The sequence below is a fragment of the Cololabis saira genome, chromosome 6, assembly GCF_033807715.1.
Source record: "Cololabis saira isolate AMF1-May2022 chromosome 6, fColSai1.1, whole genome shotgun sequence".
Lineage (NCBI taxonomy): Eukaryota > Metazoa > Chordata > Actinopteri > Beloniformes > Belonidae > Cololabis > Cololabis saira.
Window position 1 is genome coordinate 45,784,980 of NC_084592.1, and position 22,434 is coordinate 45,807,413.

Consider the following 22,434-nt stretch of genomic DNA (forward strand, 5'->3'; position numbering starts at 1 on the left):
AAAAAACATGTGGCCAATGTCCTTTTTCATTTTAATTAAGTCACAGAATGAGCAGTGGTGAAGAAGAAAAAAATGAAAATGCAGTTTGGAAAAGTTATTATTGATTTTATTTATGAGTCAAAAAAACGCAGCTTTATTCTGAAAATAAAAAAGAATTTCTGCTAATCCATTTTAATTTGAATTATGGTGCAGAATTGCTTGCATAGAAGTGACGTCCAGGACACCACTTTGTACGGCTGAATAATTAGACCTTCTTGCTTCTTATTTATTTAATTTATTTTAATTAGACCTTCTTGCTAGATAATGAGTCCACGGTGACTCTCTTTGCCACCCCACCCCCGCTCCTAAAGCCCAACAAACGTGTTTTCCATGTAAACCTCAATTCAGAATTACTATTTCCATGTAAACTCAAAGGAAAATAGTTTAATTCGGAATTATTTAATCCAGAATAATTAATTCTGAATTAAAAAACATCATGTAACCGTGGCCATTGAGCCTGAACCGAAGCAGAAAGGCGACTGGCTTGTCTCCGTGTGGGTCTGTTTCAGGTGGAGGAGGTGATGCTCATGTATCTTCTGTTTTCAGGTGGAGGAGGTGATGCTGACTCTCAAGCAGGCCTTCAGCACGGCGGCCGCCCTGCAGAGCAGCCAGACTCAGATCCAGCTGTGTGAGCTCTGCCCCATGCACGGCCTGCACAAGCTCTGCGAGAGGATCGAGGGTACGACCGGTGCACCGCTTTCTTTTTTTGATTTGATTTGATTTATTCAAGAGAAGTTTAAGAAAACAAAACAACAAAACAAAGAATTTCATCCTTTAGCACTTGATAACTTAGTTTTCATGTGCAAAAAAGGAGTAGGAAGAAGTGTAAACTTATTTAGTCCTACCCCCATTCACTAATCATTTCACCTGTATTTATATAGGATATATATATATATATATATATATATATATATATATATATATATATATATATATATATATATATATATATATCAACCTGATCTCACAAAAATCTGTGAAATGCCCACGACCTCTCACCACTATTTTTCGTGTTATATACACGGAAAATGGTATAATTCCGTGTGAGCACCACGGATATTGTACCGAGCAAAGTCAATGGGATCCGTTATCGTGATATATACACGGATTATGACATCATTATTATTTATATATTATTCTTTGTTATAGTGGCTAAATTATGAGTTTTTGTCACGCAAGGTACTGTTTGTTACTGTCAGCTTGTAAAAGCATGTTTTTAACGCTGTTTTATTGAGGTTTTAATGGGAGCACCACGGATATAGTACTATGCAAAGTCAATGGAAACCGTCACACGATTTGACTGCTGTCATACCATTGAATGAAGGACAAAACAATAACAATCATCCCATAGATATGGGCCAGTAGGGCCCTACTCTACCTACTAGTAGGCGCAGGAGGCTGTTATCGCCCCTTTCTATGGCTAACCCCATGTTATTAATGCTCAGTAGGCACAGAAGTTTTGTTATGAAGCTCACACCTCACCTCCCTTTTTTATGTATTTAGCTAGAATTTTAAAACCTGAACAATAGAATTCAACGTAAAATGCCGGATCTTGTCCATTAAAAACAATACTTTTTGGAACATAGTGTAACGACCACAGATAAGATAAGGCCTTGCCCGCCTGGGCAACACATCAGCATTTGGCCGACTGGTTAGTGCAGTTGACTGTGGTCTGGGAGACTGGGGTTCGAGACACACTCTGGGCACGACTTGTTCACCACAGTATTTTCCTCATTGTGTTATGGTTTTCTTTTAATATCTTTAACATTTCTAAACACAAAAGTGTCCTTGATAATTCACACTTTTGTGTTTTGATGATTGTTATCGTTTTGTCCTTCATTCAATGGTTTGACAGCAGTCAAATCGGGTGACGGATCCCATTGACTTTGCATAAAACTATATCCGTGGTGCTCCCATTAAAACCTCAATAAAACACTGCTAAAACAGCGTTAAAAACATGCTTTTACAAACTGACAGTAACAAACAGTACCTTGCGCGACAAAAACTCATAATTTAGCCACTATAACAAAGAATAATATATAAATAATAATAATGTCATAATCCGTGTATATATCACGACAACGGATCCCATTGACTTTGCATGGTACAATATCCGTGGTGCTCACACGGAATTATACCATTTTCCGTGTATATACCACGGAAAATAGTGGTGAGAGGTCGTGGGCATTTCACGGATTTTTGTGAGATCAGGTTGATATATATACATACAAATGCATACATACACATATAATTAGCTGCCCATTTCTGTACATAAATATAAACAAATATACCCATCACCCAATAGTGTTATATCAGGCCCCTAAAGCCTAAACCCCTTGTACCTCTTTGTACCTTGTGAAAATCATGTTTTTATATTTGTTTTTAAACTGGTTAATGTTTGGACATTGTTTTAATTCTGAATCCATTCTGTTCCATAGTTTAACTCCACTGACTGATATAGAAAATCTTCACTGCAAAAACTCAAAATCTTAGCAAGAATATATGTCTTATTTCTAGTTAAAATGTCTCATTTTTAGTCAAAAAAAATCTCATTACACTTAAAAAAAGACTCATCACTGGAAAAAACAAGATTTTTCACCTGTTTCAAGTAAATTTTCACTTAAAATAAGTAGAAAAATCTGCCAGTGGAACAAGATTTTTTTTGCTTGTAATAAGAAGATAAATCTTGTTCCACTGGCAGATTTTTCTACTTATTTCAAGTGAAAATCTACTTGAAACAGGTGAAAATTGTTTTTTTTTTCCAGTGATGAGAAAAATCTCATTACACTTAAAAAAGACTCATCACTGGAAAAAACAAGATTTTTCACCTGTTTCAAGTAAATTTTCACTTAAAATAAGTAGAAAAATCTGCCAGTGGAACAAGATTTTTTTTGCTTGTAATAAGAAGATAAATCTTGTTCCACTGGCAGATTTGGGGAGGCATCTGGGTCGGAGAGGGTTCTACAGCGGGTGAAGGAGTTTACACGCAACACGGCGACTAAAAGAAGCTCTTTAAAGCTTCAACTGCAGGAAAATAAACCTGTCGGAGTTGAAATGTTTAAAAAAAGCCTCTAGTAAACTATTAACACATTAACACGTCGTTGTTGCTTCTGCTGCCCAAAAGTAAAACCTCCTGGCTCCGTTTGTAAATGTGAAGGTGTCACATGATGCACTGCAAAAACTCAAAACCTTAACAAGAATATTTGTCTTATTTCTAGTTAAAATGTCTCATTTTTAGTCAAAAAAGAACTCATTACACTTAAAACAAGACTCATCACTGGAAAAAACAAGATTTTTCACCTGTTTCAAGTAAATTTTCACTTAAAATAAGTAGAAAAATCTGCCAGTGGAACAAGATTTTTTTGCTTGTAATAAGAAGATAAATCTTGTCCCACTGGCAGATTTTTCTGCTTATTTCAAGTGAAAATTTACTTGAAACAGGTGAAAATTGTCAAATAAGTAATTTTTCTGGTAATGACTCTTGTTTTAAGTGTAATGAGATTTTTTGACTAAAAATGAGACATTTTAACTAGAAATAAGACAAATATTCCTGATAAAATTTTGAGTCTTTGCAGTGTTTTCATTGTTGTTCGTGTTCTGCAAGTCTTAAAATTTAGAGAACCCCTTAAATTCAGCCGGACCCGTCTCAGCTAATCAGATAAAGATAATCAATAAACCGATGCCTGTTCTGTTTCCAGGTCTGTACCCGCCCAGAGCCAAGATCACCATCCAGAAACATCTGTCCCAGCTGAGCGACAACGAGCAGGCCGACATCTTCGAGAGAGTTCAGGTACGTGTTAGCTCAGCTGGGACTGAAATGGAGCTTTTCCACCAGCACCTACTCAGCTCGGCTCGGCTCAACTCGGCCTGGTTTCTTTTCCACTACAATCCAGATGAGAAGTAGGAGGTTGGAGAAGCGGCTGTGACGTATTTGATTGTGTATCTAAAGGAAGAAGACAACAACACTAAAGATGTAGAACCTGGAGGAGATGATAGATGTGCTGCTGGGTCTGTGGATTGTGTTCAAGTTAAAAAATGAGAGAGAGAAGTACGGAAGAGTATCAGGGCCATGCAGGAGAAAAATAAAAATAATATTTTAGAGGAGGAAGATTTTTTTTTTCATTATGCACTTCGAGAAAAAAGTCGAAATGTCGAGAAAAGTCAAAATTTCGAGAAAAAAGTCGAAATGTCGAGAAAAGTCAAAATTTCGAGAAAAAAGACGAAATGTCGAGAAAAAAGTCGAAATGTCGAAATTAATGTTGAAGTACAATTTCGAGAAAAAAGTCGAAATGTCGAGAAAAGTCAAAATTTCGAGAAAAAATACGAAATGTCGAGAAAAAAGTCGAAATGTCGAGAATAATGTTTCAGTATAATTTCGAGAATAATGTTGAAATGTCAAGAAAAAAGTCCAAATGTCGGGACTAATGTACATTTTCGCGAAAAAAGTCGAAGTGTCGAGAAAAAAGTTGAAATGTGGGGAATAAAGTTGAAATGTTGAGAAAAAAGGCGAAATTTCGACTTTATTCTTGAAATTGTATTTCAACATTAATCCCGACATTTCAACTTTTTTTTTTTTCTCGAAGTGCACAATCAAAAAAAATCTCCCCCTCTCAAATATTTTTTCTCCTGCATGGCCCTAATACTCTTCTGTAGAGTTTGTTTCAAAGAATCAAAGTCCACAGATAGTTTCCTAAATCGTTTTATTAAGCTACAAATATGATATATATATATTAAGATTTGCCGGACTTCTGCTCTTAACCGTCCTGCGGTAGCCGGCTCTTCTTCTCTGAATCTCTGTTGCCGTGGTTACCACCTGGCAGTTGATCCAGCGCAATGATATTAAAGTTATGAGGCAGTTTGACCGAACTTGTTTTCTATGTGTAGATTATCACTTTTTACCTCCACCTGCCAGCCAATCAGAATCCAGTATTCACACAGACCTTGGTATAAAGAAAAGTATCTACTACACGTTGGACCCCTGGTGGGAAAGAACTAAACTGAGTGGAGGAGACGAGTAGGTGCTGGTGGAAAAGTGCCATTAGTGCCATTAGATTTATATTAATCTGCTGCATCTCCATCAAGTCTTTAAAGTGTTTGTGTACGTTTTCCTGCAGAAACTGAAACCCGAGTCGGACCAGGAGGAGAACGAGCTGGTGATTCTGCATCTCCGTCAGCTCTGTGAAACCAAGCAGAAGTCCCACCTGCACATCGGAGAGGCCCCGCAGGTGAGACAGATCTTTAAAGAGTTTTATTCATTGGTTTGAGGGGGGGTCCTGCAGGTGAGACAGATCTGTTAAAGAGCTTTATTCATGAGGTTTGGGGGGGGGCAGCTTTAAATAGCAGAGTTCATCATGTGACACCTTCACATTTAGAAACGGAGCCAGGACGTTTTACTTTTGGGCAGCAGAAGCAACAACAACATATAAATGGTTTACGAGAGGCTTTATTAACCATTTAGTCCCCGACTATTGTTTATTTTCCTTCCCGTTGAAGCTTTAAAAGTGGAGATCACACTGCAAAAACTCAAAATCTTACCGGGAATATTTGTCTTATTTCTAGTTAAAATGTCTCATTTTTAGTCAAAAAATCTAATTTCTAATTTCACTTAAAACAAGAGTCATTACCAGAAAAATAACTTATTATTTGACAATTTTCACCTGTTTCAAGTAAATTTTCACTTGAAATAAGTAGAAAAATCTGCCAGTGGAACAAGATTTATCTTCTCATTACAAGCAAAAAAATCTTGATCCACTGGATTTTTCTACTTATTTTAAGTGAAAATCTACTTGAAACAGGTGAAAATTGTTGTTTTTTCCAGCTATGAGTCTTGTTTTAAGTGTAATGAGATTTTTTTTTACTAAAAATTAGACATTTTAACTAGAAATAAGACAAATAATCTTGTTAAGATTTAGAGTTTTTGCAGTGCATCACGTGATCCTTCACATTTAGAAACGGAGCCAGGAGGTTTTACATTTGGGCAGCAGAAGCAACAACAACGTGTTAATAGTTTACGAGAGGCTTTTTTTAAACATTTAAACTCCGACAGGTTTATTTTCCTGCGGTTGAAGCTTTAAAGAGCTTCTTTTAGTCGCCGTGTTGCGTGTAAACTCCTTCACCCGCTGTACACCCCTCTCCGACCCCGATGCCTCCCATAATTCACCGCTCCCTCGTCGCCCGGGGCGACGTGACATTTAAAGTTTCAGGGTTGTGGGTTCAGATCTTCAAGCTCAAGGGTTTGTAAGTTAAACATTTGTCACCGAGTGGCAGGAATCCAACTGCAGGAATTAGGACAGGGCATTCATTCAAATGTCAAGAATCGATTTCGATTATTAAGATTCAGAATCGATTATTTGATTTGATCCGATTTGATTCCAATATTGATTTGGGTTAGTGTTATTAAAACTGTTTTTGAGCTGTTGCATGAATGATATGACTGTAGTTCTGCAACATATTAATACTAGTATTATATTGAGATTCAACAGCAAGTATTGCAGCTAATGATGCTGTAAGGACCAATCAGCTCCCAGAATGCTGATAGAACTGAAACAGAAACATTGTGTAGAATTATCAAACAGAGACGGATGAAATCGCTTTGATTTTTTTAACACATTCTGGGCCAAATCCACAAAAGGATTGCGCGGCTTTTGCGGCCGCTAAACCGGTGCAAATGAGACAAAAAGAGAGCGTCTAATTCACAAAGCACCCGCAAAGGGCGAATTGCTCCACAAACTGCGCTGCCAAGCAAATAGTGGCATTGTGCGCCTGTGCCATTTGCATGCATGTAAATTAGGTAATATTCATACATTTTGCGCAAAATTGCCTCCTTTCTATGCAAATAAGCCTCATTGCAAAAACCGTCTAATTCAGAAAGGCCAGAGCTATTTGCCACACGCAAAAATAGTGGAGCAAATACCGTCTTTTCGAAGCGTGTATTAACTGCGCGGAAACTCACTCCTCACTCCCGCTCTGTCTCTGTTTCTCTCTCTCTTCAATATCATTCAAGCCTGTGTGATACTGAATGATATTAAGGGTGAACTCTACAGTCAGACATGACTGTAGACAGTCAGATCAAGTGGGGTTGTGGACTTATCTCGGATTTAAAAATAAAAATAACAGGACGGAGCTCAGGATTCATCCATACAGTAAGGGGCTGCTTTATTACAAACAATTCCACCTTATAAACATATACATCTAGAATGTGTGTGTTTTCAGACAAGTGCAAATTGCACTCAGCTGCAAAACTTTATGGGCGTGTTTGCTCCGGTATATCATTAGAGCAAAATCTTTTGTGAATAGGACCTTAAGGCGGGGCAAATTGCGGGCGCAAATGCAGCGCAATTCACAGCGCTATTTGCGGGCGCAATCTATTCTTTGTGGATTTGGCCCTAAATTTTTTCCATTTTTGGTTGTTAACTTTTGAGAATTTATGCAATTATAACTGAAAACTCTAAAGTTTTCATACCTTTAAACATATTTAAAGGCAAAAACATGGCACCAGTAATTCTTGTGTCCAACAAAACATTTATTTTCAGGCATGAACAAAAACATACCAAAAGTTGTAATGTAATGATGAAAAAAATAAATCGATCTTTAGACATACCAATCGATTTTTAGGAATTAATATGAGAATCAATTTAGAATCGGAAAAATAGATTTTTTCAACACAGACCTAGCAGGAATCCAGCTGCAGGAATCCCGTCACGTTTTTAGACTCGTTGTGAATCTTCTGTGATCACATTTATCGATGATTTCAATGATGGTTCTGTTTCATGTGCTGTTGTTGTTGTTTTTGTTGTCGTCTGTCAGAGTGCAGGAGGAAGCTCGGCAGCTGGAGACGGCGCGGCCCCGAGCAGCCGCTTCAAGCTGGATATTCTCAAGAACAAAGCTCGCTCGTCCCTGACCAGCTCGCTGGAGAACATCTTCGCACGGGTGGGTTGAACAGATTCATGTAGTCCAGGGGTCACCAACCCTTAATGTTTTAGAGCCACATTGGACCAAAAACACAGAAAAACAAATATGTCTGGAGCCGCAAAACATGAAAAGTCTTGTATCAGAATTAGAATGAAGACAACACATGCTGCATGTTTCTATATTAGTTAGAACTGGGGGGAGATTATTTTTTTCATTATGCACTTCGAGAAAAAAGTTAAAATGTTGAGAAAAAAGTCGAAATTTTGAGAAAAAGTCGAAATGTCGAGGAAAAAGTCGAAATGTGGAGATTAAAAAGGAAAGGAAAAAGGAAGAAAAAAAGAGGAAAAAAAGAAAAAAAAGAAGTAAAAAAACAGAAAAAAACAGAAAAAAGAGAAACAAGGAAAAAAAGAAGAAAAAAAAGGTAAAACATTTTTGAAAAAGCTCCAGGAGCCACTAGGGCGGCGCTAAAGAGCCGCAGGTTGAAGACTCCCGATCTAGTCAGTAACTTCCGGGTCCTTCTCTCTTCCTCTTCCTCTGTGTCTCCTCCGTCTCCTGTTTCTCCTCACCTGACGGATCACAGCCGCTACGTCTCACACCTTCACAGTAAAGTTGCTTTCATCAATGAAAATTCTGACTAATTATCGTCGTCAACGAACCTTTATCACCTGAGGAAAATGAGACGCAACCAAAATGCTGGTCATGTGACGATAACGATAATTAAATATATAATGCAATATCGTAGAGGAATAAAAACCAGACTAAAATGTAGATTATAAAATAAAAACTCTGCTAAAATGTGTCTTCATTTTCGTTGAAACGAGATGAAATGTTCCACCAAAGATCCTTAATGTCCATGTTTTCAGTAGTTTCCTCTGGTTTAGTCTTTAAACAAGTTTAGTCTTTAGATCTCTGGATACACTTTCCTACAGAGACGTGGAAAAGAAAACCCAATGTGTCGTCGAAAAAGAAAAAGATGGAGAGAAATGCGGAAAAATAAACATGTTGTAAACTCAGATTAGTCTTCTGTATCTGGAATGAATGTATTCTTGAGTCTATAAGGTAACAATAATATAATAATAAGATAACCTTGTTTGAATTGTAAAATGGGTTTGGATAAATACAATCTTTGACTAAAACTAGACTAAAATGGACAATTCTGACTAAAATAAGACTAAAATGAATCTCAGACTTTTAGTCGTCTGAAACTTGACACGACTAAAAGGAGAATGAACGAGACTAAAACTAATAAAAACTAAAATGATCCAAAGACTAGAATAAAGGTAGAACTGAAACAGACTGCAGAAACATCACACCTTCAGTCTCTGTGTTGGATCCGTTTCCGTTTCTGTTTCTGTGTCACGGCGGGTCCAGGGATTTGCATTGACCCATATCTGTCAGCGAGACGTCAGAATAATTCCTGGAGAGACGAAGAGACGACGTCTCTGCTGAACAAGCTGCTCCGACACTGTCATCAAACCCAAACCCTTTTACCTAAGATTTCTGTTTTATTCATTTAAAAAATTATTGTTTTTGTTTTTTACAAAACACGTAACAATACAAGTGCGCAAAGCAGAAACAAAAAAGCATACAGGTACAAAGAAAACAGTACAAAACAACAAAATCAATGTTTTTTCTCTGATTTCTTCTGTGTGTGTGTGTGTGTGTGTGTGTGTGTGTGTGTGTGTGTGTGTGTGTGTGTGTGTGTGTGTGTGTGTGTGTGTGTGTGTGTGTGTGTGTGTGAGTGCGTGCGTGCGTGCGTGCGTGCGTGCGTGCGTGCGTGCGTGCGTGCGTGCGTGCGTGCGTGCGTGCGTGCGTGCGTGCGTGCGTGCGTGCGTGCGTGCGTGCGTGCGTGCGTGCGTGCGTGCGTGCGTGCGTGCGTGTTTATGTATGCATGCACGTGTGGTGTGTATGAGTATGATACATACTGATGGTTTTACCAAGATGGTTTATAAAGCTAAATAAATAGGAAAAATAAAATACATAAATAAAAAAAAATGTAAAAAAGGGTTTAAAAGGGGGGAAGAAATGAGAGAGAAACAGATGAGGGGAAAGAGAAGAAGAAGAGGGAACAAAAGGAAAAACTAACAAACAAGCAAAAAGAGACCATGATCTCTCTTTTTTATTTGAAATCACTCCTAAAATTTCTCTGATTACTGTTTTATTTCACAAAAACAGAAAAGAAATAGCCGTATTAGCCAGTTTTAGTCACGTGTTTCATTCTTAGATTCAGATTCAGTTTCAGACGACTTTATTAATCCTTTGGGAGTTTCCCTCGGGGAAATTGACATCTCCATCTCACTCACTCAGCACATTCATTTACAAACCCCCCAAAACCCCCACAGTCCCTCTGTTCTTCACTTCTTCTGTGATTTCATGTCCTGTTTGACGTGTCGTCTCTCTCTGCAGGGCGCCAGCCGGATGCGCGGCCGCTTGGGGAGCATGGGCAGCATGAGCAGCTTTGATAAAGTAAGTCCTGGTCTCTGGTCTCTGGTCCCTGGTCTCTGGTCTCTGGTCCCTCACCTGTCACCCAGGTGCTGTTTTACACCAGTGGGTTGTAGAGCTGCCCTCGCTGGCGTCTGCAGGACTGCAGCTCCTCTCCAGTGGAGACTCGAACCTGCTCCGGTCTGTTCCCACATGGAGTTGCAGGAACTCCCACACCGGGAATGTGGAGCCACTGGCTCCGCCTCGTTACCGCCTTGTTACAGCTGTGCAGAATGTGGAGTACGTTTGTGAGGGCTGCAGCCAAACCGCCATCCCTGTAACTTGTATTACACTCTTTAGCGTCTCAGTCAGGAATCCCTTCAGCCTCTGGGCCATGTCTTTATCTTCCCATTCTCTAACCTCATTATCTATGCAGGATTCTGAGTGGGCGGGGCTATGATAATGAGGCTCTGTGCTGATTGGCTGCCTGAATGACGCGATACACCGCTACGATAAAATGGAGGAAGCTCCGGCCGGTGGAGTTAGTTGTGGGCGTTGATGAGGCATTGTGACACCGTGGCTGACGTGAAACTCCAGCTTCCTACCCCCTGCAGGGCTCACAAGCTTTAAACTGGCCTCAAACACAGACTTGAACCACGGGAATGTCATATGATGAAGTTCCTGACTGATTGATGTGTTAATACCAACTCATTTGGCCACAGACGTGAATCACGAGAACACCCTATGGGGTAATTTACAACTTAGTGACAGTCATGAAAATGCCCGATAACGGCATTTGGCCACAGATCACATCTGACTGTAAATACCCTTTAATTGCTTTTCGTCTCTCACTTGGCTCGTTTATTCCTGCCTTTTGTGCTTTGAACTTACTGTATAAAAGTCATGATTTCAAATCATTCGTGGTCAGCACACCGACCCAGACACGCTCTGCGTAGGTCTGCTCACCGCCGGCTACTGAATAAAACTCACTACACCACAGCGGACTTCTGGACTGGATTTGATAATATTCTTCAATAGCGTGGAGGCCAACCGATGTAAATTGCATTTTGGTTCCGTAATGACGGGAACAGAATCTTATTGTCTCGTAGATCCACATCACACTGGACGGCTCATCCGGGCGGCTGTACAGACTCTGCAGAATCTGGTTGTTTCCTCCTTCTCTGAGCTGGCAGGCTGAGGGGAGACCACTTTATATATGTTAAAGCAAGAAAAAACCTGTTTTCAGAATAGGTCTCCTTTAATCTCCACATTTCGACTTTTTTCTCAACATTTTGACTTTTTTCTGGAAATTGTAATTCAACATTAATTTCGACATTTCGACTTTTTTTCTCGACATTTTGACTTTTTTTCTTGAAATTTCAACTTTTTTGCTCGACGTTTCGACTTTTTTCTCGCAATTTCTAATGTTTTGCTCGTCATTTCGACTTTTTTCTCGAAATTTCGACTTTTTTTCTCGAAATTTCGAATGTTTTTCTCTACATTTCGACTTTTTTCTCGACATTTCGACTTTTTTTCTCGACATTTTGACTTTTTTCTCGAAATTTAAAAATTTTTTCTCGACATTTTGACTTATTTATCGACATTTTGACTTTTTTCTCAAAATTGTACTTCAACATTAATTTCGACATTTCAACTTTTCTCAACATTTCGACTTTTTTCTCGACATTTCGACTTTTTTTTCGACTTGTTGTTTTTGTTCCGGCCAGAGTTAGTTGTTAGTGGTTTCACGCATCGTTCCCGTCGTTCCGTAACTTTGGGGAGCAGAATCTTATTGTCTCGTAGATCCACATCACACTGGACGATCATCCGGGCGGCTGTACAGACACTGCAGAATCTGGTTGCTTTCCTCCTTCTCTGAGTTGGCAGGCTGAGGGGAGACCACTTTATATATGTTGAAGACAGAGAAAACCTGTTTTTCAGAATAGGTCCCCTTTAATCTCCACATTTCAACTTTTTTCTCAACATTTTGACTTTTTTCTGGAAATTGTAATTCAACATTAATTTCGACATTTCGACTTTTTTTCTCGACATTTTGACTTTTTTTCTTGAAATTTCAACTTTTTTGCTCGACATTTCGACTTTTTTCTCGAAATTTCAAATGTTTTTCTCGACATTTCGACTTTTTTCTCGAAATTTTGACTTATTTATCGACATTTTGACTTTTTTCTCAAAATTGTACTTCAACATTCATTTCGACATTTCGACTTTTCTCAACATTTCCACTTTTTTCTCGACATTTTGACTTTTTTTTTCGACTTGTTGTTTTTGTTCCGGCCAGAGTTAGTTGTTAATGGTTTCGGGAGCAGAATCTTATTGGCTCGTAGATCCACATCACACTGGACGGCTCATCCGGGCGGCTGTACAGACACTGCAGAATCTGGTTGTTTCCTCCTTCTCTGAGTTGGCAGTCTGAGGGGAGACCACTTTATATATGTTAAAGCAAGAGAAAACCTGTTTTCATAATAGGTCCCCTTTAAAGTCTCTTACTCCCTCTACAGTGTGATCCTTGATTGTTAAGGGATCACAGGATCTTTGTCCAACATGACCAGTTCCTTTGGTAGATTTCTCTCAGCCAGAAAGCGTTTGGGCCGTGATGAAGTGAGAGAGAGAGGGATCGTCTGCTGGGGTTTCTGTCAGGATGTGACGCCGCGGCGAGCAGGAAACGCCTCTCAGGATGTTTCCTGCTCTGAGTCCAGATTCGTCACATGACTCAGCGGAGTCACTTTATCTGACCAGCGTTTTCCCAGAGCCAATAGTGTGTGAGTGTGTGAGTCACAGGACGTTGGGCATTAGAATACAATAGACGAGGGAGTCGCACCAGCAGCATGTGGACTGATGAGCCGGGAGAGCGGCGTGAGTCCGGCGGTGGTTCGGACTGGAAAGGTGAGTGGACGGGTTTATCTGGGTTTAGGGTTGGGTTAGAAACGCCTGCTGGTTCTGGGGGAACTGTTACTGCAGGATCCACCCGGCTGGAGGTCCTGGTCCAGGTCCTGGTCCAGGTTTCTGCTTCCTCCTCAAGGGGAGTTTTTACCTGCCTTTGGATCCAGGGCTGGGGATCCATTCAAATGTCAACAATCGATTCCGATTCTTAAGATTCAGAATCGATTATCAGGATTTGATTAGATTCCATTCCGATATTGATTTGGGTTAGTGTTATTAAAACAGTTTTTTCAGCTGTTGCATGAATTATATGACTGTAGTTCTGCAACATATTAATACTAGTATTATATTGAGATTCAACAGCAAGTATTGCAGCTAATGATGCTGTAAGGACCAATCAGCTCCCAGAATGCTGATAGAACTGAAACAGAAACATCGTGTAGAATTACCAAACAGATCCAGGGAGGAAACAGAGACAGATGAAATCGCTTTTCTCAATATAATACTAGTATTAATATGTTGTGTTTTTTTTTTTTTACTTTTATTTTTTCAATTTTTGCATAAGACAATCAAACAGATCAATAACAAAAAAAAAACAACAGCAAAGAGGTCTGGGGTGAGACAATGTACAATCCAGTCAATATAAGAAAAAAACAAGAGTACAGGTACAGTTCAGTGGTCAGGTCGTCTCAGATAGCCAAGAGTTATAATTATTGTGAGAGTTATGTGGTTATAACAATGCCATTTATGCCAATACATGTCCCCTTTCTCCTTTTGGAGTTGAAGAGTGAAAGTCATCTTCTCCATTCGGCGGATAGAGTTGATTATGTTGATGAAGGCGGCGGTGGTTCTTCTGAAGCCAGGACTTCGTTATTGCTTTTTTACTTGCGACCACAAATATCTTCAAAAGATATGCGTCATCTTTACTTTATCTGAGTCCTTGTGAGCTCAGAAAACTGCGTTGCTGCGGCCAGTTAGGACAGTCCAATAGAAAATAAAGCAATGTAATTGATTTATTCGCTGACGCTCGCTCGCATTCCATGCAGTTAGGACACGGTAACTCCACCTACCCGGAGCTTCCTCCATTTTTCCGTAGCGATGTATTGCATCATTCAGGCAGCCAATCAGCACAGAGCCTCATTATCATAGCCCCGCCCACTCAGAATCCTGAATAGATAATGAGGTTAGAGAATGGGAAGATAAAGACATGGTTTAGGGGTGGGGGTGTAGGGTGGGGGTGTATGGGTGGAGAAGGGCTGACAGGAATTGAGGGAACAGGTTATGGAGAGCTTTAAATGTGAGGAGAAGAACTTTATATTGGATGCGGTGGTGGACAGGTAGCCGGTGGAGCTGAATGAGGATGGACGTGATGTGGTCAGTGGATTTTGTACGGGTGGTGATTCTGGATGATTTGGAGACGGTGCAGAAGTTTGTTGGGGAGACCAGTGAGGATGGAGTTGCAGTAATCGATGCGTGAGGTGACAACTGCGTGGACCAAGACCTTGGTGTTGTGCTGGGGGAGAGATGGGCGGATTCTGGAGATGCTGCGTAGGTGCATGAAGGCAGTATGGGTGATGTTACTGATGCGGGGGGAAAAAGAGAGAACACTGTCCAGTATGACGCTCCAGTTTTGACTTGGGAGGAGATATGGACCCGGGTGACCATCAATGGAGATATTGAAGGGGTGAGTTTTGGAGATGGTGGACCTTGTCCCGACGAGAAGGACTTTGCTTATATTTCCATTTAACTTGAGAAAGTTATTTGTTATCCAGATGTTGATGGTTGATGGTTATGCGGTCGACGTACCGGACCGTCGTGGTGAAGAAGGAGCTGAGTCGAAAGGCGAAGCTCTCGATTTACCGGTCAATCTACGCACCTACCCTCACCTATGGTCATGAACTCTGGGTAGTGACCGACAGGACAAAGTACATCCAAGTGATCGCCGCGACTTCGTGGCGCTCGAAACCCGGAGACTGTTGGGGGGGGGCTGATAAGAGGGAGGGGCCGAGGAAGGCGTTGAGTTGAGGGAGGTGTGTTTATCAGTAAGTGTATGTGTAGCGATGAGTCCGTGAACTTCGCCCAGAGCTGCTCTCAGCCAATGTCCTTGATGTTATCAGGCGGCTCGTTACAGTTCTGAAAACAGGGGTCCACAGATGTTCGTGGGAGAGGGAGGGCTAGTGGGGGCAGAGTCACCTTGTTTACATTCCACCAGAAAGATTGTGACCACAGCGATCGGCCAAAAACCGCCCTGTCAAGGCCAGATTATAGGATCAACAATTATATTGAAAACAGGCAGCCTCAGTAATTTTCCGTCTGCCTTCAGTCTCTGGTTCATCAATGGCGACTCCAATCAGACGAATTTGTGATCACTTCCCGCCAAGCCGAGCTTCCAACTTCTCCAGGGTCTTATCCATCTTGCCAATGAGCTCAAAGACCGCCGCTAGCCTGTGATTCTGTCGAGAATCGCATCCAACATAAGAGTCTGAGCGTTAATCGCCCTGCTTGACCCTTCAGCCACGTCCGGCAGCTCTGAAAGAGCCAAAACAGCTGTCGACGACTTACGCGTAGACCAGGAATCCCCCTCCTCCTATCAAGAGGATGATCAAGAGAAATCGTGCTATCATAAATCCAATTATGAAGGCATCATCAACGTCCTCGACAGACAGAATCACCAAGCACAAAGGCTTCCAGTATTTGTAGGAATCCATTGTGTATCCAGCAAAAAATGTCCCATCGGGGCAAGAGGGCTCCCTTACCCCCTGTCGATGGATGGATGGATGGATGGATGTTGATGGTGTTGAGACAGTCAGTGAGAGCGGGGAGGGACTTGGTTTAGTGGAGATGTAAAGTTGTGTGTCATCAGCATAGCAGTGAAACTGGATTCCAAAGTGGCTTCCATATATGTGTGTATGTGTATAAATGAAATGGAATTGAACTGAATTGATTACTGTGAACCTGCAGATTGACCTGCCCCTCTTCCCCCCCTCTCGCCAGCAGGATGAGGAGTCCCCGGGTCACTCCCCCCCCGGCTCCCCGCCGGCCTTCCCCGACGACGACGGCGACTCCGGCCAGCAGTTCCGCCGGCGCGCTCACACCTTCAGCCACCCGCCAGTGAGGAAACGCATCTCCTTCGAGAACCAGAGCCAGAGCCAGAACCAGAACCAGAGCCAGAACCAGAACCAGGGCAGGCAGGCGGTGCTGAGCAGGCAGAGCTCCGTCAACCCGGAGCTGCTGCAGAGCAGGTACGATCCGGTTCACCGCCCGGGCCGAGCTGCTGTGTTCTGGTTGGAGATGTGGCTAAAGCTAAGTGCTGCACTTGTCTCAGTCACTTTAACCCCAACTAAACATGTAGACAGGACTTTGACTAGTCCCCTTCCCCCCGGCAGGGGCGGCTCCAAAACTGTTCCTAGGGGGGGGCAGATCGGGCCACTTCAATTCTTGGGGTGGAACCAAAACTAAAAGACATCATTACAGGATTTTATTATACTATTGTAGTATACAAGCTTTTTTTTTTTTTTTTTACTTTCTAACTTGTCTGCATATATTTATTTATTTATTTAAAGGTTTAGTTATCAGGGACAATGCACATTAATAATACATTTAAACACACGTAAAATATGCCAGAATTAGCCAAAAAGGCTATTTTGCATCTGCTGTCCCTGGACTGGTGTAAAATAGTCAACCTAAAAGAAAAATTATTAAAATGATATAATCAATAAAGTATTTCTGAATAAGAAGGGTACATCAGAATAAAGATTAAAAGGTAAGAGACTAAGCTAAAATACATACACACACAGGTTAACATATTATATATAAATATTATAAATATATTAAGTATTAAGTATAATATTAAGTAAATATATATATATATATATATATATATATATATATATATATATATATATATATATATGCATTTTTAATATATAATATATATATGCATTTTTAATATATAATATAGATCATATATATTTTAATATATAATATTTATTTATTTTATTAATATATATATATTTGTATTTTTAATTTTTGTATTTGATTTTTAAATTTTTTAATTTTTATGTATTTATTTATTTATTTATATATATATATATATATATATATATATATATATATATATATATATATATATATATATATATATTTTTTTTTTTTTTTTTTTTTTTTTTTTTTTTTTATTATTATTAGGCTGAGAAATACTTAAAGAAACATCTACTGATATGCATTTGGCCCAAATGATTTGGGATGAAACGCATAACTGACGATAGAAGCTACGTGTTTTTATTTATTTATTTTTTATTGAGGCCAGTGGGGGGCCAGCAAATTTGTAGGGGGGGCCGTGGCCACCCCTGCCCCCCCCCCTGGTGGCGCCACTGCCCCCCCAGCAGCACCACTGTGAGTTTCCTGTCACTGTGTCTGATCCTCATGAGTTCCTCACTGCTGTATTATTTCGTTTGTTTTTGTGGGCGTTCCGTGTCCAGTCCAGTTTCCAGAACGCGCAGCGTTTCGGAGAGCGAGTCCTCCTTCGGCCTCTCCTCCTCCTTCTCTGCCCCCAATTTCCTGAAAAGCATTTACCAGGGCTCCCTGGGCTCCCTGGGCTCCCTGACGGACGCTGGGAGCCTCAAGAGGTGAGCGGGGGTCCCGGACGGGCCCCCATGCACAGACTGAAGTGCTCCGGCCGTGGAGGGTCTGGTTCTTTGGGGATGGCAGTAGCCATGTCCGTGTTTGGCTGCCCCGAACTTTTAACATCCAGCTTCATGTCCTGTTTCTTCCCCGTCTGTCCACAGCAACGTTTATGCAGAAAAAACAAACTTTCCACCCCTCGGCTTCGCTGAACTTCCTGTTTTCCTCAGAAGTAGAGGGGGATGCTGACACACCTTTCTCTCGTTGTCCTTGCATGTGCATTTCTAGCTTTTATACTTATATACTTTTATGCTCTAAACTATATATACACTGTAGTATATTTTAGTGAACTCAAACTCATTATTAACCACCTTTCATCCGGGCTCTCTGGCTGCTAAAGTTAATATAGTAATTAAAGCTGCAAGCAGCGATCAACGGGCCCTAGCGCGTGCAATTTTCCCCGATAAAGGTCAAGGACTCAAAACTAAGTTCGATGACACCACCCATGACTCTTTATGTCAAACCATTCAAAACTTATTGCAGAAAGTAGGAACTATCAAATATGGACCGATCAGAAGAAGGGGCGGGGCTAATTTGCACCAATTATTATCAAGGACTCAAAACTGAGTCCGATGACACCACCATGACTCTTTATCTCAAACCATTCAAAAGTTATTGCAGAAAATATCAAATATCGACTCGAATCAGCTACTAGAATCACTTCCTGTTTAACGTTGAAGTCTGACGCGGCGCCACGGCCACGCCATTTCACGAAAACTCACGATTTTGATAACTTTTCATCGTTAACATCTTTTGTGTCTCCTGAGCGAGTTTTATGTCAAACGGACGATCCTGCTTGGAGGAGTTCTTTAAAGTACGACACGTGAAATTGGCATAAACTGCATGTTACGGTTCGGGCCGTATTAACTGCCGAAGGAATGGCATAAATTGCGCCAAAATTACACGACTAATTCAAAATGACCGACTTCCTGTTGGGTTTGGGCCATGACGCCAAGAGACTTTTCTTTAAGTTGTGACATGATACAGGTGTGTACCGATTTTCGTGCATGTACGTCAAACCGTATTGTGGGACTTGAGGCACAAAGTTTTCTAGGGGGCGCTGTTGAGCCATTAGGCCACGCCCATTAATGCAAACCATTAAATATCACATTTATCACCAGGCCTGGCTTGGTGAAAAATTTGGTGACTTTTGGGGCACGTTTAGGGGGAAAAAAAGGCCCTCATTTTGTCGGAGGAAAAATAAAAATAAAAACGAGGAAAATAATTCCTACAGATACGATAGGGCCTTCGCACTGTCAGTGCTCGGGCCCTAATTATCAGTACGAGGAATAATGCGGCTGATTTCTCTGCCAGTGCCGTCTTCAGGGTCAGAGAAAGTAAATGTTTAAATGAGACCTCGGTGCAGCCCTTAGGCCTTGGTGCAGATGTGTTTTCTTTCTCTGATATCAACCGACAACCTTCCTGCTTTCGCTTCACAAACAGAGAAAAGGACCTGATAGATCATGTCAAGGAAAGGCAGACGTGCAGCTGCAGCTACAGCTAAACATCTGAGGGCTTGTGTCCTGGTCCAGGGTCACTTCCTGTTTGTCTTTGCCCACATGACCAACAGCAACCGTCACATGTTCCTTTAAAAGGAGCCAACATGAAACCCGGTGACATTTATAATTAGTTTTAGTTTAGTTTAGTTTATTTGCACATAAAACAGAACCTGTATAAACAGTAAAAACAATGGTCAAATTAAACATTGTGCAGGAGAGGTGGAAGCCAAAAAGGAAAATGAAAATGCCTCCCCTTTATAAAACAAACATAACAACAATAGCCACAGCAGTAACAGCAGCAGTTGTAGCAGCTGACAAAAACACAATATAGAAATACATAATATAAAACAGAAAAAGACAATTTAGCATGAAAAAGAAAAACAATACTGAATTATTGAAAGTTAGGAAAAATGATGAAGATGTAGGATAATTGCATGAAAAAAGTACAATTAACAACTCCAGAAGTTGTTCTGATCTTAACTAAAGAATTATTTTTTTTCAAGTGTTTTTTGAACAAAGCCAGTGAAGATATTGATTTAAGTGATGTAGGTAAATTGTTCCATAGGGATTTAGTAACCTTAATAACCTTAATAATAATTAAAGATTTAGACCTTAATGTACATGCAAGGTCCAAATCCCGAAAAATAAATTTGGATCTATTTTGAACTTAACGCACAAAACTGCAAACTGATCAAGTAAAATGAAAAAGTCTGAAGAATTGAACAGAAAGTAGTGCATGCATCTCAAAGTCAGTGTTTTACCTTCATAAGTAATCTAAAGCCGTGTTTTGACTAAAACTGCACAAACATCACAGAGGAAAAACAAAATCATCTAATATTGCAAAAGAAAGCTTCTCACCCTGTCATGAGGGTAAAAAGCAGTAACGAGCATCAGTGTACGAGCTGTTTCACTGCGGAAAATTAAGCTCATGCAAAGAAAAACACCCCCCTGTCTGTTGTATTTCAGGCTGAGACAATATGCAATATTTCACCCTCTAGACCAGGGGTCGACAACCCAAAATGTTTTAGAGCCATATTGGACCAAAAACACAAAAAACGAATATGTCTGGAGCCGCAAAAAATGAAGTCTTGTATAAGCCTTAGAATGAAGGCAACACATGCTGCATGTTTCTATATTAGTTATAACTGGGGTTCGATTTTTTTTTTCATTATGCTCTTTGAGAAAAAAGCCGAAATGTCGAGAAAAAAGTCGAAATGTTGAAAAAAAAGTCGAAATGTCGAGAAAAAAGTCGAAATGTCGAGGAAAAAAGCCGAAATGTCGAGAAAAAAGTCCAAATTTTGAGAAAAAAGTCAGAATGTCGAGATTAATTTTGAAGTACAATCTCGAGAAAAAAGTCAAAATGTTGAGAAAAAACTTGAAATGTCGAGAAAAAAGTCGAAATGTCGAGATTAAAAAGGAAAGGAAAAAGGAAGAAAAAAAAAGAAGAAAAAAGAAAAAGAGAAAAAAAGGAGAAAAAAAAGAAAAAAGGGAAAAAAGAAAAAGGAAGAAAAGAGGAAAAAAAGGAAAAAAGAGAATAAAAGGAAAAAAAGAAGAAAAAAAGGGAAAAAAAGGTCAAACATTTTTGAAAAAGTTCCAGGAGCCACTACGGCGGCGCTAAAGAGCCGCGGGTTGACGACCCCCGCTCTAGAGAGTCTTAGAAACGACTTACGGTAGACTCGGTTACAGAGAGTAAGTGTAGCCTACTAGCTTAAGCTTTCCTGTGGCGGTTTGTTGTTGTAAATGTTATCTGATCGGCTGCTTTGAACTATTACTTTCCGATCTCCGATCAAAAACTGATAGGGGCATTATCGGGCCGATCGGTTGCCGATCGATCGGTGCATCTCTAGTTTGTTGGTCAGCCTGACTGTTTTACAGCTAAAGCTGCACTCAGGGGTCTGAGATTAAAATATTTAAAACTTAAAAACGTATAATTTATACCACTGATTCAACATGTCTACCTGAGTAAATCGGTAACCCTTTCTTTTACAATACAGTAATAACCAGGTAATACCATGGTAATTACACTGTAATTACCTAGTACTACCTTCTATTTACAAGGTAATTACATGGTATCTTTATAATTATAATCTACAATTACTAGGTAATATTATTGAAACAACACACACTTTCTTTTACAGTCCAGTTTCACTTTAATTAATGGGTAAATATCAGGTAATTATTTCTGTACTTAATGAGGAAGTACCAGGTAATATTATGGAAACAACACACGCTTTCTTTTACAGTCCGGGGGTACCTGCACCAATCCATTGATAATACATAAATGAATAATGAATGGGTAAATACGCGGTAGTTATCCATGAAATGTATAGTAAATACAAGGTAACTACAAGGTCATTGAAGTGTAATTAGCTGGTAACTACCTCAAATATAGGTTATAATGTCCTGGTAGTTTGCAGAAAAATACTTAGTAATTCCCTGGTACTTACTTAGAAATAATTCATGTAATTTCAGAGTAATTACATGGTAAATTGACTGGTAGTTACCAATATTAACCTAGTAAATACCTGTAATTTCCCTCATAGTTCCCGTCTTTGTAATAACCTAATGTTTAAACAACCAGGTATTTACAATGTTATTACATGGCTGAGTCATAGCTCAGCCAGAGCATTGCGGTCTTTAGTGTAAGAGATCGAGAGTTCGAACCCCGCTGTATGCAGAGATTATTGTCAGCAATTTTATTGCACCAATCACCACAACAAATTCCTTGTGTGTGTTAACAAACTTGGCAATAAACCCCCTTTCTGATTCTGGTAAATACACATAATTACATGGTACAAGAAAATACGAAATAATTACCTAGTACTTACTGGGTAAATTACCCGGTAGTTACCATGTAATTACCTTGTAATTACAAGGTACTACTAGGTAATTACAGTGTAATTACCATGGTATTACCTGGTTATTACTGTACTGTAAAAGAAAGGGTTACCAGTAAATCTATATAGATCTAAATGTTGTG

General features: G+C 40.0%; 1 protein-coding gene across 1 annotated transcript in view; it reads left to right on the forward strand.

Moving 5' to 3' along the window:
• tbc1d4 (TBC1 domain family, member 4) overlaps positions 1-22,434 on the forward strand; it is a 72,039-nt gene that overhangs the window by 26,635 nt on the left and 22,970 nt on the right. Inside the window, exons 7-13 of the mRNA XM_061724210.1 lie at positions 586-718; positions 3,738-3,829; positions 5,154-5,264; positions 7,846-7,968; positions 10,357-10,416; positions 16,267-16,514; positions 17,754-17,900. Of these exons, the coding sequence (XP_061580194.1) occupies positions 586-718; positions 3,738-3,829; positions 5,154-5,264; positions 7,846-7,968; positions 10,357-10,416; positions 16,267-16,514; positions 17,754-17,900 (914 nt within the window). The remainder of the gene's footprint in view (positions 1-585; positions 719-3,737; positions 3,830-5,153; positions 5,265-7,845; positions 7,969-10,356; positions 10,417-16,266; positions 16,515-17,753; positions 17,901-22,434) is intronic.